At 39.3% G+C, this 18,187-nt stretch overlaps 2 protein-coding genes across 7 annotated transcripts in view; both read right to left on the bottom strand.

The window, feature by feature from the left end:
• Nucleotides 1-7,241, bottom strand: part of LOC129207331 (cell cycle control protein 50C-like) — a 35,020-nt gene extending 27,779 nt beyond the window's left edge. For all 3 annotated transcript variants that reach the window (XR_008577431.1, XM_054828115.1, XM_054828101.1), the window contains exons 1-6: nt 6,013-7,241; nt 5,075-5,185; nt 3,726-3,827; nt 2,248-2,338; nt 1,707-1,844; nt 925-1,134 (exon numbers count right to left, since the gene is read on the bottom strand). Coding sequence is in view for 2 of the 3 variants with exons in the window: in XM_054828115.1 (XP_054684090.1) it covers nt 925-1,134; nt 1,707-1,844; nt 2,248-2,338; nt 3,726-3,827; nt 5,075-5,185; nt 6,013-6,225 (865 nt within the window). In the remaining variant the exon portion in view is untranslated. The remainder of the gene's footprint in view (nt 1-924; nt 1,135-1,706; nt 1,845-2,247; nt 2,339-3,725; nt 3,828-5,074; nt 5,186-6,012) is intronic.
• Nucleotides 7,242-7,384: 143 nt separating this feature from the next.
• CMSS1 (cms1 ribosomal small subunit homolog) overlaps nt 7,385-18,187 on the bottom strand; it is a 245,831-nt gene continuing 235,028 nt past the window's right edge. For all 4 annotated transcript variants that reach the window (XM_054828172.1, XM_054828181.1, XM_054828163.1 and 1 more), the window contains 6 exons: nt 16,103-16,162; nt 15,316-15,418; nt 13,789-13,849; nt 12,803-12,890; nt 11,089-11,177; nt 7,385-7,660 (listed from right to left, as the gene is read on the bottom strand). In XM_054828172.1, coding sequence (XP_054684147.1) covers nt 7,577-7,660; nt 11,089-11,177; nt 12,803-12,890; nt 13,789-13,849; nt 15,316-15,418; nt 16,103-16,162 — 485 coding nt within the window. In that variant the 3' untranslated portion in view covers nt 7,385-7,576. The remainder of the gene's footprint in view (nt 7,661-11,088; nt 11,178-12,802; nt 12,891-13,788; nt 13,850-15,315; nt 15,419-16,102; nt 16,163-18,187) is intronic.

An 18,187-nucleotide genomic window follows, 5' to 3' on the forward strand; every position in this document is an offset into this window, starting at 1 on the left:
GCCAGGATAGCTGACCCCAACTGATCACAGGGATATTCCATACCATAGGATGTCTGCTTAGTAATAAAAAGCTGAGAGAAAGGAGGAGGAAGTGGGGGCATTCGTTACTTATGACATTTGTCTTCTGGAGTAACTGCTACGCGTACTGAAGTCCTGCTTCCCAAAAAGTGGCTGGACATGGCCTGCTGATGGGAAGTAGAGAATAAATCTTTTGGGTTTTTTCCTTTGCTTCCATGTGCAGCCTTTTGCTTTATTAAACTGCCTTTATCTTGACTCATGAGGGTTTTTTCCATCTTTCTTTCTCCACTCCCTGTCCTGCTGAGGAGGGCACTGATAGAGCGGCTTGGTGGGCACCTGGTGTCCAGCCAAGGTCAACCCACCGCAGTCAGCGAAGTTCACACTGTTCGGTGTGAGAGTGCATTTTCACCAGCACAAAAGTTCCTGTCAGCACATGGCTCAAATCTGCCAGAAGGCTCTGCTGACACAGGCATCCCACACAGCTCTCAATGGCAGGGATACCTCTGGCACTTCTTGCACCCTAGTAAGGGTGTCTACATATCTGATTAGGCCACCACTAAATATTTCAGCTAAAACAACACCTTCAACCATCTCTTCAGCTTCCCACTCTTCAGTTTTACCCTTTGTGTAAAGCTCCCACGTGCTGTCTGCAGCCAAAGGTAGTCCCCTCAGAAGTTAAATTCAATGTCATGTGCAGCCATTTGAGTGACAGGTCTTAACTCTGTTTGCTCAAGAAAAACCACTTGTAGTGTCTTATCACCCTCAAAACTAGGTCTTTTCAAGGTGATTCAGTTTGGGGTGTTTTGCTCGGTTTCTTTGCTGTTTTACTACACAAATCCCATCCACTTCCATCTGGTTGTAACTATCTAATAGTTAAGGAGTGTCTTGGATAACATGAAAGGATACTATAGGAAATATGAAAAGTATAGTTCCCTGCTGGGAGGCCATCTGCAAACTGCCTTATCCGTCTGACACGACGGTAAAGATTTCTGAATGTAGCAAAGGCCGACACTCGCATCCAGATAATGAAGTCGTCATTTACATAACCGTTGTTCCTTTCATCTTCCTCATCTAACAAATATACTGGTTTCTGCCAGTAAGGAGGTCTTGCTGTCCCTGGTGAAAAAGAAGGGAAAGACATACTGTCAGTAGAACAGTGGCTGGTCACCAACTTCTAGGCCTACTCACAACCAAGGCAGAATATGAGATATGAGACACAAGACACAGTGCAGTACTGAAAAATTCTTTATGCTAGATAACACTTTGCACCCGAGCGTCTCCACTCACCTCAAACATAAATGAACAGAGTTTAACAGTACCCAGGGGTTGCTACACATTAGAAAGCTCAAGCACAGGAAAAACAAAGCAACTTGCACAAATGAAAATAATATTTATTCTGGATTCTTGCCTTTTCAGCAAGCAACATACTCTCTATAATGAGGAGCTTGCCTTCATTTTTATACATTAATTTATTCCTGTACAATCATAAAGGCACCTTTTTCAGCCTAATGGCACAGTCTATGATATTTAGAATCTGCCACATGAAAACTACTTAGATAATTAATTCTTGCATCTTGCATCCAGCACAGCACTGCCCTGATCCAGAATAGGGAGCTTTTAGTCCCACTTCAGTACAGATTAACCATAACAAGAAAACAGCCCTAGGAAACCAGTGGAACCATTCTTACCTGCAAAGGCAGAAGAGAGATTGTATGATTTTGGATTGCGAAATTTCACATTTTTATCTGTCCACCAACTGTTTCCAGTCTTCAGCAGTGGTACTTGAATAACAGATGAGTTAAGATTGTAAAAAAGATGAATAGTATCTGCAGGGAATACAAAAAGCAATACATATGAGTAAAAGTCAGTCATTCTAATGGCCAGCATGAGTAACAAAAACTGACACATTGAAGGACTTTTTAAGTGAATAGAGAACAAAAAAGATCCTGGGAAAGGTTTCATCATGACTGTGTACAGATCATTGTACACTCCGCAAGAAGAATGAAGCTTCCAGAGCCTTAGAACCTCTGAAGTTTCAAAGGTTAAAAATAATCCTACCAATAATGCTACTGTATCCTATGTAGAAATATGTCGAAGTACCTTGTGTCCATCAATTCCACAAAATCTTTTGTGGAAGAAAGACAGAGATCATGCAATATCAGGACTCAGATGGATTAGGCTAACAGAATAGTTTCTAGAGAATATTAGATGTGGAAGGTACCTACTTACCATTGAACATGCTGTTGGCAATAGCACCACACGGAGCCATGGGCGTCCCATTTTGGTAGGTGGTGAAGGGTGTGCAGTAACTCTTCTGAATCTGCATTCAAGGTCACAGAACAATGAGGCACAGAACCTGAGGGTTTTGTGTCGGTTTGCTGGTGTTAATGTTCTCCTCTCATTCCTTCTTCTGAAAAGCCACTGAATAATTAAGTCTCCAGTACCTTTTGGTCACATTAGAGATACATCCAAATGAATGGGTTTGTACGTGAGGAACACCTCCCATAGCATGGTAAATAAACTTAGGGTCTTCAGCAAATTCTGCTGTGGACTTGCAAAATCCAGACTACAAAAACTCATTTGGGGATCTATTGCTGTAACATATCTACAATTTAAAATGTTCCAGTGAAGCCCTGAGTTACCCTAGAACATCTTATTTTTCCTTTTTTTAAATTCTGACCTGCCCTGCTTCAGTGGTGGAGAACAGCAGATGCAGTTAGCCACATTACTGCAGCTCTGTGTGGGGAAATCTTGATGTATGAAGATACAGCATGAAAAACAAAAGCCCATCTCAAATTTAGCACATCTCCCAGTTCATGAAAAACTATAAATCTTCAGGTTTAAACACAGAAACATTTTCAAATAGCTCTAAAAAGCCATGTATCTGATTGGCACAAAAGTCAAAAGCGGTTGCACCTGGATGCAAACAAGCAAGCTGACTGGACACCTGGAGAAGCAGATGTATGGGGAACATATCTTGAGAGTTACAAGCAGCATGTTATAGAAACAACAGATTATTATGGCACAATCATCGTATGTACTGAGAGGACAGTGTGTGGACTGTGTGTATATTAAGAAATACTACTTTTAAGCCAACAAAAACACGTTTTAGATTTTTAAGTACAAAAAATGTAAACACAATGATTGCATTCTGCAATTTCCTTATGCAGGCCTGCTGCAGATGATGCTGTCTAGCCTCCTCTTTAGACCTCTAAGTTGCGTACTTGAATGCTACATAATCACTTATTTCACCATAAACCTTTCCCTGCTTCTTGTCTGCTTTCAAAGCCAGATGGCAAAATGAAAGATTTTGAATAACTTAATTCCCTAACCCAGTAATAAAAGCACAGCTTAAAACATTTCTGGCTAAGACGACTGAAAACACAAGAAGGAAAAGCTTTCTGTAAATTTAATTGAAAAAGATGATGTATTTTTAATCAGCATCCCTACAAGGTGTAGATTTGAGAACTGCAACACAGGGCTGACATCTTTTATTTATCCCCTCAATCTTTCTCTCTTATTAACTTAATAGTGATAATGGCCCTAACAATCATAAAAGCAGAGAGCAAACACTGAAAATCTGTACCTTCTTATTATTCCCTAGAGCCATCTTAACACACTTACAGTTACGCCTAGTTAGCTCTCCATATGGTCAAAGATGCACCTGATGGAAATACTGACGATCTCATAATATAAAGAAAACTTACATTTACATTTCGACCTAACAATTGTGCATCACTTCTTGATATCACATATCGACGGTGGTTCTGATAGAAGTTTTGCAGGCCGTAGTACATAAAAACATCACCCTAGAATTCAAGGATAAATTCCTTCAATAAGATGAGTTCATGCAGACAAAGAGAAGTCCTATTACTTGCTAAAAAGAGAGAGGGGAAGAGAGTACTCAATTCATATTGAAGTGTTGGTAACTACATTCCAAGCAATTACTTCAGCGGACAATGGCTACAATCTAGTCTTTCCCCCAACTGAAAGTTTTAGTATTTTGGCACAAAATTAAACATACTTTAAATCACCAAGTGAAACCTAGAATAAAAATGCCTGATTGTTATTTTACTCAAGATTGTAGTGGCTGGCAAGGAACCTACAATGACTATGAATAATTTGGTGGAGACATCATTTCTCATAAAAGGAAGGTGCACAAACAACTTCAAAAAGTAGCCATTAGCTCTTAATTCCTTCAGATTTTTTGAAAAAAACAAGGCTGCCTCTCATCAATTATTTGAACCCTTTGGAAAGTTTGGTCCTGTAATTAAAAGGAGAATACTGGGCAGGCAAATACAAGCCAGAAAGAGGATAATTAAACTATTAAAAAAACCATTATTCAGTTAAATATCTCATCTTAAACATTACTGTATCTGAAGAATTACAGAGTATTTTAACAGCCTCCTCAATACTGAAGAACCTTGAAGTGACTTTATAATTTAAATTGTACCGTAATTTTAAGGGATCATTTATGCAGTACTAAGCATTAGAACATAAAGCATTTTAACAGTTTCAGCAACATAACCTGGCAGTTTAGGTCAGGAAATGAAGGATACTTTTCCCAAATGAAACTGCAGAATGACATTGCTAGACTTGAATTATTTGAAGGACCTTGGGGATTAACAGCATAACCCTTGTAAAAAAGACTACAGGGGTTTACTTATGACAAGTGGTCAGAGCTTCAGATTTCCTTTTTATTTAAGAGCTTAGCAGTGCAGTAACAATTAACCCCAGGCCAAGGGCGAGGATTTACTACTGACTCAGAGAGATACAGAGAGAAGTCACCTCCACAATCAAACACCATTTCCTCCATCCCAGTCTTCTCCTTGGATGACTCCCAACCAAGCACAGAGGCAGCCTGTTTATGTTTAACATACACCAAAATGAATAGCAAAGGCACAAGTGTAAAATTTTGAGTGTTTCATGTTTTTAAAAAGTACAAAGAAAATTTAGTCAGGAGTTCTACAGAGCAGAATTAGTGTTTTTTATCATATAAGGATATAAGTAATAGGAGGCACTAAGCAATGTGAGTTGGTTTCTCACATCCACTCACCAATATATCTTCGTTTAGTGTGAAATTAACAAAACAGTGGCATTCCTTATTCCAATTAGAGGAATTTTCACGGAGTTTTGAACAATCTGAGCATTTATCTGAATAATCAATCTGTCAAGAGAAGCGAACAAGCAGAGATGTTGTACTAAAGGACATGCACACAGGAAAAGGTTAGTGTTTCAGCTCCAAGACTTCTCAGAGCAGTTCTCTTAAATGACTCTGGACTGCCAAAGACGTTGTTAAAATTCGACAGAGGTACAGAATCAGGACTTGGCCTCAATGAACATTCACAAATTTTATCCCTAGTTTAAAGCTGTTTTAGAGCCTTTTGATGACTGTTGCAGAACCTCCATATCTGCTCCTCGGCAAACGAGTGCTGAATGAAGAACGCTTCTGCAGCTTGGTCTGGCTGACCAAGTAATGCTTGACAAATCCCTACATGCATTATGGCCCACCCCTCTTGAACAGCCTGGATGTAGTGCTGAGCATTGGCTCCTACCAGGAGTCTACTAACAGCACCACAGGTTTAACCAGCTTTGCCTCCAGGAGGCATTTAAACATCAAGGCACTCTGCATTTTATTATTTTGCCCCAGCAAACGTGTATGTTCTAGTACCAAACACTATCAAAGGGATTAGTTTATTTCCCTTCAAAAACCCAGGAAATAAGGACAACATTTCAGATATTACCAGCCAATGGCAGTAGTACCACCCATATGCAAGATATTACCACCCAGCTAACCACCCAGTGCTCGGCTTTTGTCAGTGACCAACTATCTCTGAAGATTTTCACAGGAATACTGGCTGCTGGACACATGTCCAAGGCATGAAGCCATTGCTATCATCTTTATCCAGAAGTAAAAATTCAAAGCCTTTTCCCTCCAAATGTAGCCCAGTTTCCTCTTCACAGAATATCTAAGAACACCACCGCCAAACAAACCTGGATTTCTCTGACGCTGTTTGTGGACAGTATGAGGCAGACTCCCACAGAAAGGCAGAAGGCGCCTATGAGAAAGAAGCTGGAGAGCACAGTCGCAATGGTAAGCTGGGGCTTCCAAGCTGGTAGCTTCTGCTGTTTGAATGCACTGTTATCCGGACATCGGGAAGGATGTGCCTCTCCTTCTTGTGGAATAAAACTTGTCTTGCTTTTCATTTTCTTCTTGGTGAGAGGAAGGAATAATATACTTGTGCTGGAGGGTGTTTAAGCTGAGATACTGTCTTTACCGTTGGGAGACTGTATTGTTTGTTCAAACCTGCATTATGGCCAAGAATTACTTATTAACTAGATCTCTCTCTTCCTCATTTTCTACATTTGTGTCTGGATCCCCATGATCAGCTTGTACCAATCAAATGTTTGTGTACTTTGGTCAGGGTGTCCAGCTCGTGCCTCCTGGGAGAGCTTATATATATATACTTTTTCCTGCTCCACAATTTGGTAGGATTTATGTCTTATTCATTTGCAGGATACTTCCGGCTATACTGGAATTTCCGTGTAATCTCAGATGCATTATTTCTTCTCCCTTCACTTCCATAGCTGCCCAGCTAACAGGCACAGCATACAATGAAAGGAGCTCTACTCCCATTGCACTGGATGCCACTGGGGAGGACTGCAGGTGCTGAGACAGCACTGGACAGAAAACACTGCTTTGGAAGACCAAATCAATTTTCTTAACCTACGACATTCATTGGTATTGATTCAGATGTAATTTAAAGTCACAAAAGGTTACATGTTCTTTATCAGAAACAAACAACTCATTCTCAAAACATCTGATTTGGATCAACAGTTTTCCAAGATGCTGATGATTTGCTCACGTCTATTCATCTTGTCCTCTGAAAAAAATCCATCCATTCCCTGCTATCCACAATGACAAAAGAATTACCCAGAGATCATATCCTTTTAATTTAAATGGACAAACAGAAGAATATTTTTTGCACACTTCAAGAGTTTAACCAAAATAAAGTCTCAACATAATATACTGGTAATTTATCATGTCATAGCAAAAAATAGCATTTGGCCAACTGTAGAATAGATGGGTAAAAAATAACTTTATGACAAATTACTGAAATTCATACAACATTTTCAAAGACCATCGAGGGTAAGAACTAGATTACCACTCTTGTGAGAGAAGTAAATGTCTCCTTTGGGACGGCAGAGGGAGACAACAGAGAAGTGAGTTGTACAGAGACTTTCACACCGGAGTTTGCTCATCTTCAAGTCTTACAAGTGACTTATAGTAGTAAAGCTAGCAGGTGAATGCAATGTAACTAATTTCAGTATCACATTGTTCCTGCAATAAAAATCATACTAAAACTACAAACAAAACTTCTATTTTATTATTAAAAGAAAAGGAAACTCAGAAAAAGTTGTAATGTGCATTCTTTCTGTATTGATAGACGTCTGAAAAGTCAGAATTCTTGATTCCATCACCTGTTAATCACTTGCCAATAGCAGACACAGCAATAGTAAAAGGCAGCTGCAAATGATTTCCTTGTTGGTAAAACCATTAAAAGAGTCCCAGCTTCACAGACCCCTCTCTGCACAGCTTTATAATACTCATCTCCAGTAGGTCAATTGTTTCTTTCTTTATCTGAAGAAAACAAAAATCAAAGAAAGCATCAAAAGTTACTGATAGTGCTTTGGCTAAACACCATTATTTATTTATTCAGGCACCTTACTATAGGACTAGAACTTAAAGAAGAGGTTCCCATACAAGGTCCCGAGCTTCAGAATGTTTCCACTTTGTAAAAGATCTAGCATTGGCTCTGCAATCCTGAAGTACAACTACGGCTTGTGAAGTCTCATCTAACATAGCTACAGAAAAGTAGTCCTTGGTAAGGAAGTGTAAAGCATGCCACAGCAAGAAGTCCATCCTGGGCTGCAAAATCCCTACGGGACTTTCCAGACTATCAGCCGGTATCAAGTAGTCCAAGGGCAGTACGGCACTGCAACAGCCACAATGCTGTCTGTGTCTGAGACACCTGAATGAAAGCGAGCATGAAGGTCAGGTCTACATCTGCTGCGTGCAAAGTACTTTAGTTTATAACACTGATATGGCTGTAGCTTATTGCTTAAATAAAGATAAAAGACAAATGTATTTGAGAGTAAATATTGACTACATATTTCAGCAGGAACACAAGATTCTCTATCATTACGGCTAGTCCAGAGTCTCCTTATAGCTTCCTCTTCCCATTTACAAAAACTTACTTGCAACTTTTCTCTCGGGATTATATCCTTCTGTGCCTCCACTTTGCACAGGCATAAATGATGTGAGAAAGCCTGACCAATCTCTGTTCCACACTAGATGTGCTATGTGAGGATGAAAACAGTTGTCTATCACAAGTCCACTTCTTACAAATGTTTATACTTTTCATGAAGCCTGAAACTTAAACTTTCCCTATTTTCAAACTTACTCAAGGCTCAGTATTCAAATTGTTTGCAGACAATACAATATTGTTCTTTGTTAGGAAAAAACTCCATTTGAATCTTACAAACAGGTAATTTGAGGACTTGAGACAGCGCTGTATTGCCATCAACCTCTATACACAAAGCTTTCAAAGCAGGAAGCTTGTCCTTTGGTCAGATCAGAAAGTGTACAATCAATTTTTATTTAAACCTTTATGCTTTAGTATAACTCCAGTGTGCCAAGACAGAGTCTAATAACCTCATTCACCCCTCCTCTGGTTTCTTTGTGAGCTTTTTTTTTTATTTCCTTCTCCCTGTTGTTTGGGATGAATGAAGCAGGAGACATTGAAACAGAGAAAAAATATCCAACAGTATTAACTAAAGAAATGTTGAGGTAATTGAGAGAGCAGTGGATCAGGGCACCATCCATTCTGTGGATATGATAAGATACAGGACTGTCATGTGGGAAGATTCATGTGTTTTTAAATTCATATATTTATCAGAACATACCACTGTGTACACAATTATCCACTGAAAATAAGGTAAGTACAAATCCAGCAAGTAGAATGGACACCTGCTTCCAGCTGTTCTTGCTTTCTGGTGTAATTACAATGAAATTGAGCAATGCAGCACCTTAAATGTGCAAAGAAATTATTGACCATTGGAATTTGCACTGAACATAGGTCAGCATGCCTTGTTCCTAATTTTAAAGGTAAAATTTTGCCCCCACAACTAATACAGGATGAAAGAAATTAGTACATCAAACTGCCAATTCTCTAAATTACATTTTTGAAACTGTAATTCCTCTCTTCTTTCAGAAAACTTATGACTATTCCTAGCATGTATTTGACAACTTTTATACAAGTAGAAGAGTAAGATCCTCTGCTCACTAAGACTTGATTCCATATTTTAAGTCTAAAAGTTGCCAAAAAATCCCATTGGTTTCTACTGTGTTAAGATGCCTTATCTCCAAAACGTTTGGGTATCTTTTATTGCTGACATTCCTCGTAAGTAACTTTCAGGAATCTGCCTGATGCCTGCAGCAGGCCAAATAGCTGCAAGATGCTCCACTTACATAGCTCAAGATGTCAAAAATCTTTCTGTATGTTGTGTTACCTCAGCCAAGTGCAGGTTTAAGACTTTTCTGTAATCACATATTCACTATTCTGTAATCACACATATATATCTATTCCTTATGCTAACACCATATATGAAGGTGTAATATTCTTTCTTACGTGGTTTTAACTTGAAATAAGCCTTAACATTTTGATGTTAAGACAGCCTTAAGATTTTGCCTTAAAATGCATCTGGAGTCACAATTTTTGGCCTATGTTGCTAGACAGAAATGCTGGGATGCTACCTACAATGAGCTGAAAGGGATAGTTCAGGTTTGCAATAGTCCAAAATCAAATATTAGCAACACAATCTTCATGTTTTTGAGGTGGATCAAATATAGTCTACTGTACGTATATTTACTTCAGTTGACTTAAAAAATCATCCCACTGCAACCAGCACCTTTTGTACTGGCAGGTCTGTGAATTCATGTTCTCTGTTCTTTAAAAAACTTACAGAGAATTCCAAACACCATACAAAAAAAGCCTTATGTATTAACCACAAGAGGGAGCCTCCTTGCCTCAAAAAGCAAAGCTGGGTTTTTTGCTGCTTCATTTCTGCAATGTATTTTTTTGTAGGGTGCTTTATCCGAGATTATTAGGAACACGTACCATTGTGTATGCGGGACTGTAAAACACAGCACATTCAAACACACAGACAAGTGCAGAGAAGACTTAATGACTGATAATTTGTTTCACTTGTGAAACAGCTTAATGTCTATATGCAAAAAAGTCCCCTTTCCCCTGGATATTCTGAATATTGGCCTGCTATAAATGTGCAAAAAAATGGCAACACTGTACAGGAAATTGGGAGCTTTATAACTACAACTGATGGAGGAATCTGCCTCTTTCACTCTCTGCTGGCTAGATACTAGCTGATGCCCCACAGCATATGGTAAACATGCCTTGTCACAGCAATAAATGTGAAAGCTGGATTACAGAATTGAAAAGAATGGGGAATTATCTTAAAAGGAGTCTACAAATGATGGATGGCTCTACATAGTTTGTACCCTACTTCTTACAAAAAAAAAAAAAAGGAAAAAAGGGGAAAAAAGGGGAAAAAAGAAAAAGGAGAAAAAAGAAAAAGGGGAAAGGAGAAATGTCTGTAGATTTACTCACAAGTTATCTTACTCTCAGATGGAGACAAATACTTCTCCACAGTTTTATTTGGTTTTTCAGGAAACTTTTGCACAAAGTCCTCTTTACTGAGAGAACTTCCTGGGAACAGGTAGAACAACCATCTAGCACAAACAGGAGACATTCACAGCACAGCCATAGAAGTCACAGCTGTGACTTGCAACAAAAAAGGCAAAAGTCTTCCTCAGGAGGAAATTTTGAGACCTGAGAGTACAGACTTGCTAGTAAAATCTTGACTTCTTTGTGTTTCTAGACCACTGAAGTCAGTTTTACAGAAAGAAAACCTTACTGACCAAGATCTGGGCACTAGAATGAAAAATAATGAATTCACAGAATACAATATATACAGGTGTTTATACAATACCTCAGGGATATCCATCATTCTCCTTAGTTTCTGATCTCTCCAGTTCCAATCCAGAATCATATATTTTGTGGAGTTCAAGCATAGGCCATCTAAAAAGGCAACATAAATTTTATCATGAAAATAATATGACATATGCTTATCAAAATGATTTTTGGCTTTTACATTTTTTGCTGTCTGTTTCCAAGGTGTCTAATCTTTGAACACTTAAGGATTACATTTGCTGGCTGGAAAACTAATGCACTGACACTGCAAACTCCCTTAACCACATAATCCCATGCCTTTTTGGAAGATAAACACAAAAGCAGAACAACTACTGTTGCCAGGCTTGTCAAGAGCTAACATTCTGCCAGAAAATAATTCCTCAAGCTTCCTCCTGATGAAACCACAGGAGTTGAATTTCCACAGCTGATGAGGAACTGGTAAGTTACAAGGACCCTAGCCTGAAAAGTCCTGTTAATGGGAACTCACAACGTTTAGCAATTTACAGGATTGGGTGCTATGTGAATGTGAGACAGGTCAGTGGTGCTGCTGAAGAATTCCTTTATCCTCCAAATAAATGGTGGTGAAAGAAGAAAAAGATCCTTTCTGAACTGGCCCTCCAGCTGTTCTCCTATTTTTCCCTGGTCTTCTACATGATGCCCACAATTTTTCATATCAGTTTTGACTCCTCTGCATTCTTTAGTAACCTGGCACCACAACGCTAAGGTGTCAAAAAAGGACTAGACCTTAGGATAAGATGATACACCTTGTGTGCCTGCCATAAGCTGCCTCCACCTAATGTGGCAATGTGCTGACGTGTTGAGCAGTAACAATTTCATGTTTGCGGAGAGCACAGGAAGCAACAAAACTATGCTACTCCTGTACCCTTTTGGAAGGAGCGGTACAGTCCCAATCCACAGCCATTCCCTGACCAAGAAACCACAGTCAGAGCAAGGCAGTGTTTAGAAAGAGGAATGGAAAGAATCACCTTATCATCTTGTCATTTTGTTGTTTGTTTTTCTTTGTGTACATAATGTCTACTGAGTAAGTAAAAGTACTTAAAGTTCGGGAAGAGAAAAGGAGATTTATATACAATAATGAATTTAATTACAGGCAAATCAGAAATAAAATCAAATCAGCAAGCAGATCTTATATATATCCATCACAAAAGTTTACACTGAGCTCAGAGTGACATATGATACAATGACTTTGCCATTATTTCCTTTTGATTTACTTGCAGTGTTTGGTTTCCTGGGGCTTTAAATCTTACACCATGGTTTTGCAATAACTTTCAAGTCAGCATAAATCAGTATTCCTGCCAAAAGAGGAAGTGCCCCACCTCTGCCTGCTCATTACCTGATTTTGTGCGCACACTGGTTTTGTTTTAACTGGGATCAGATCTAATTGGGAGCAGTTCACTGAGCTGCCAGACAGACTCTTGCGCTAGCATCAGAAGCAGGAAGGGGGACTAAGTGGGCAGTATCTGGGTGGGGGGGAAGTAGTACTCTGTCTTTCTCTGGTAATACTGATTTATGCTAGCTTAAAGTGATCATAAAATCAACTACTAGAATCTTGACCTCATTTTGACTGACATAGTAGAAGTGGAGAAACAGAACTGTACAGTACCCAAATCCAGATTCATGTCAACCTAAGCGCTTCAAAAACAACTGAGGTCTCGCTTCTCATGTGATCAAGTATAAGATACCTACGGAGAAAACCCTCCTTGTTCTCCTACCTTGCTCCACTAGTGCTTTTACTCTCCCAGGAGTTCCAACCCCGATGTGGAACACGCCTTTCTCCAACATATTCATCTGTTCTTTTATCTAATTTGAAGAGAGAAAGACAAACCACAGTAAAACCATGATTGTTTTAAAATTTTCTTCTCAAAGAGCTGGAAATAAATTCAAGATCTCATAGTATGTCTTTCAAGAATGCCATCAAGTAACAAATGCTATTCATCTTTCAAACTGATCTATCTGGGAGAAAGTTTAAGAAATATGACAGCCAGCTGGGCATCACACTTCTCTAGAAGTTCAGTCATTTTTAACTTAGAAAATCTGCTATTGCATGAACTATTTTTGAAGGCAAGAACAGTATGCTTCCTTCAGCATTTAAACAAATTCTCTGGAAATATTTGGAAAACTGACAAAGTTGAATTAGTTCTAAACTCCTTCAGGATGAAGACACTGGAAAAGAGTGAAATAAAGTAAGTGACATTTGTGTGTTTGACAGTATTTATATCAAAGGCTAAACGTCCACTCATTACTTAAAACACCTCCATAATTTGTGCTCTCCAACAGGTATGGATATTGGTATTCAGGCATCCAACTGGCAGAATGCAAATGTGCTGGTACAGTTTGCTTCTACAAACCTATGTGTGTGAGCCTTCTATTTAAACATTGTAAAAGCCATTTGAATGAGCACCTCGCAGGAACGTGGAACGTCTTTAAAACATGACACATGCATAAGCATCTACATTCTGCAAAGGATTGCACCAGAGCTACTGGAGATGGTGTGTGGCTATATTTCTGAAACAATGGGTTACCAAAGGAAGCATTACCTAAAGAAAGGAACATTACATGAATGCTATATGAAAGGTACTATTGCTAAATGTTTTAAAAAGAAAATGGTACAACACTAGTTGGTTGTTTAGTTGTTCTATCAAAATTTGGGTATCCAGGCATCCAAAATTCTATCAAAATTCCCTTGCAGCTCTCTTACCTTTATGTGCTTTGCAAACAACTTCAGAACTCTGCAGTCTCCTTTAAATGCTGTCATTGACCTAGCAATAAAAAAATGGAAAAAGGAAACACAAGCATCAGGGCTAGGATTAAGACCACACAGGAGGGAAGCAAAACTAACTGGCATTTCTCAATATGCTTGAGACACAGTCCTCCAGTGACCCCTGCTTGTACTTTGAACACTATGTACATTCTTGTTTGCTACTTGATCAACAACTGGACAAAACCAATAAAAGATATCAGTAGGGGGCAAGATTGTTTAGATAGCTTTTCAGATAATATTTAGTACTTATGGCCTGTGCTTTCACAGCTAACTTCATTCAAAACTGACTAATCACCAAATTCTAATTAAAAAATATCTCAGTTACTGAGATATAGGTATGAATGAATGAACATGCGTATGCATGCACAAAAGGAAGATCTGTGTATGGACCCATCTACACTTTACAGAGTCTTCCTGCAGTGTGGCTGCTGCGAAAACCTAGGTTGCCACAGTCTTTACTGCAGAGATTGTCCAAATTCCAGTTAACCAAAAGTAGTTTGTCGGAAAACCTGACTTGGTTTTCTGATGCTCCATTTTGGCACATAATAACAACTCTATGATCTGCATTAATCAAGCAGGAGACAACATATTCAGTAGCTACCAAATGTCATTTAAGACAGCTTTCTCTGCATGTTTTTTGCAGTGTGCCAAATTTTCAATTTTCTCTTGTGCAGAGCTAAAGGTTTATATACAAATATACATATAGACCATCTATGTCTCAGACGGCAATATCTGCATTCAGGGGCTAAGCACTACAGGCACATCTGCATACCTATGCTTCTATCTGTGGCATGGATTCAAACTTCCTGACTCTCCAGCTCATGCTGTAGTGACAGATAATCACAGGAAATGGGGTCAAGACACAAAAGACAACCATGAAATTTGTGAGGTATATATTAATTCATTCAAGTAATCAAGACTTCTGGAACAAGAAGGCGGAGGATAGAGAAGGGAAAAAAAGAGGACAGGGAACACTGAAAATCGTCATCTCTGCACAGCAGTTTTGCCAGCCTGATCCAGCTGAGAACACGGACAGAGACCTGGAAGCACTCAGGCCAGACGCACACATCTGCACTTGAGGCCCTGGAATGTCACGTCCTCGTTGCCTTTGGTGCAAAGTCACGATTTCTAGTGGTGGATCATGATGCTTTATGGGTTTACTTTGTTCCCAAGTATAACATGTTGTATGCTTCCCCCAAATTGGTTACACTTTATTTTTGGTTTTTAACAAAAACAGCACTTCCATGCACTTCCATACAACTGAAGTACTAAGTGTTACTTCAGTCTAAAACCAAACACCGCACTCCCACAGTTTAAAGAAGCAAGGGATATTGCATCAGTTTGAGTCAGTGAATTTGCTGGCTAGCAGAGGACAGTGTCCCAGTTTTCCCTTTATGTCTGTGGTTCCAAGACAAAACCTCTGACTGACTGCCAACCTCAACATAACATTTGCTATCGACATACTTGATGAGTTCCAAGGAACGAAGGGCAGAACTGCAGATAACCAGCATCACCACTGACTTCTTCTCCTTGTGGTTTTTACGGAGTTTTGCCCACTTAGGACAGACTGCAATGAAAAAGCCCATGTACAGACACAGAGAAAGTACTACATGCCACAATTTTAAATTACATGATGAATGGTAGCCAGCAGCAAGAACACACACGCTGACTCCTATGAGGTCTGAATCTCTGGCAACACTTTTACATTTAGTCATGGCTGAAAAATTGGAACATAAAATGCCCAAAATAAATAAAATACAGAAATATCAAATAACTGAACAAATTAGATAAGCATTAAAAATGAACAGATTGTAAGGTGACAAGCTCATTATCTTCATTTGCCCCATACAGCAATTTGTATCAGAGAAAACCAATTGAAAAGAAACATTTACCAGACCAGAAGTTCTATACAAATATATATAAGAGAATACAAATGCTCTTAGTTCATGTCAGCGGACAGCTGCAGGATTTTTACTCTAAGATCGTACATACACCTACTTATGAAGCCACAATAAATTACTGACAAATATTCCCTAGCGATTAAAAGAAACCTTAGAACATTTTGATACAAAAAAAGTGATAGAGTAAAAGAGTCAGAAAAACAAGACCTGTTATGAAAAAAAGAAAAAACCCTTAAAGTTATTAATATTTTGTAATTAAAAATATTTGAAGGTGCAGATAAAAACTGCAATAATATTGCATTAACAATGTTTTTCATACAACTTTCATCTCATCTAACATTTTAACTCACTTTCCTTCAGGTATGAAGAAAAACTGTGGGTGAGATCATTGGCTGGCAAAAAACAGGAATCTGAAAACAAAGAAATAAATATTTTGTTGATGTATTTTTAGCAGCAAAAGCAGCATATATGTTTGTAGCATAACCACTGGTTCTACTGATGAAATCCCAACTGTGCTTAAAAGATGCACTTGACGCTGGTGGGGAAGGGCAAGGGCCGCCCTTCCATAAGCATTTTGTGCTAATAGGAGATCTCTTCAATCTCACCATGGTTCTTTCTTCCCTGTGGCAAAACATCTTTGTTATTGTTTTGCTCTTCTGAATACATTAAGTCTCATTAATGACCGAACAATTCAAAAGACGGTTTCTAAAGGATACGAGCCTCTGTTACTGACTTTTCACCAACAGTCCAGCAACACTACAGTATTAACAACAATTTTAAATAAAGTTTCAGAAAGGGGGGAAAAAACCACATAGCTCCAGACTGCATGACTTAGAGAGAGAGACCATGCTGACTACAAACCTGACCTTCTGCACTGTGTCAATTAACAAGAACACACAACTCCAAGTAGTTGCTTTTTACTTGCTCATTGCTTTGACGTGAATGACTTGACAGCGGTAGAAGTTTGTAAACTCCTTGGCACTCTAAGCCTCCAACTCTCAGCACAAAAAGAAAGAAAAAATATCTCCATCCAACCCAAGAGCCTACCCATATGGAAATGGATCACTTCACTAGCCCACAGGGCTCTTTTAATAAGGAAGAAACTAAAGCAATTTATTTTTTGCTAAAAACCCTAAAGGTCTAAAAATATTTAACACAAGCTTTTCAAAGCAATCTATATGGGACTTCTCTAGGTTTTCTTGATTCAACAAGAAAGCTGAACCTGCCTCACAGAAATAAAGAAGGGTCAGCCTAGAATCATGGATGTTAAGGAGGAGCGTATTTATCCAGAACGACAGGCTGAAAAATTATAAAAAAGAAACCACTGCTGGGCTAGAAGGCTCCTATATTTGCCACAGGTCACTAAGAGTTCAAGATGTACCAGAGGTGCATGCAGGTTAGTTACCAGGCCGTTTGCTCTTCCAACACTACCAACAAATAATGGACAGCGCCTATAAAGTGACAGTGCCTCTTTATCTGCAGAGTAAGAGTCGGAGAAGTTCATCTCTAATGCAACCTCCAACTGACAGTAGCTCACCCTGTTCTGTCCTGCTTTGCCTTTTCTATCACTGGCTTTTAACTGGAGGCAGAATACGGGAAACCAAAAGGGTTCTCGTCATGGTTAAAACTTGGTCACTTTACACTTGGATCAAAACTATCATTTCATGCCACTCCCTGAAAAACCATTGTTCAACTTCTCATAACCACTTCAGAATGATGTCTCATTATTTCTTTGTCTACTCCTGTGTCCTGGTTTTAGCTGAGAGGGTTGATTTTCTTCATAGTAGCTAGTGTGAGGATATGTTTTGGATTTGTGCTGGAGACAGTGTTGATAATATAGAGATGTTTTTGTTCTATGGACTTATTGTTGAGCAGTGTTTACACAGGGCCAAGGCCTTTTCTGCTTCTTGCACTGCCCGGCCAGCGGAATGGCTGGGGGTGCACAAGAAGTTGGGAGGAGACACAGACAGTACAGGTGACCCAAACTGACCAAAGGGATATTCCATACCATATGACGTCATGCTCAGTTTATAAGGAGCTTGGGGGGAAGAGAGTGAGGGGGCAGCGGCATTTGGAACGATGGCATTTGTCTTCCCAAGTAACCGTTATGCGTGACAGAGCCCTGCTTTCCTGGAGATGGCTGAACACCTGCCTGCCCATGGGAAGTGGGGAATTAATTCCTTGCTTTGCTTTGCTTGTGCGCGCGGCTTTTGCTTTACCTATTAAAATGTCTTTATCTCAACCCACGAGTTTTCTCACTTTAACTTTTCCAGTTCTCTCCCCCATCCCGATGGGGGGAGCGAGTGAGCGGCTGCGTGGTGCTTAGCTGCCGGCTGGGGTAAAACCACGACATCCTGTCAGCCCTCCTATTATACATCTGCATCGACTCAGATCATCCTAGCAACAAAATACATTTTCACTTTCTCAGTTATTAT

The sequence above is a fragment of the Grus americana genome, chromosome 1, assembly GCF_028858705.1.
Source record: "Grus americana isolate bGruAme1 chromosome 1, bGruAme1.mat, whole genome shotgun sequence".
Lineage (NCBI taxonomy): Eukaryota > Metazoa > Chordata > Aves > Gruiformes > Gruidae > Grus > Grus americana.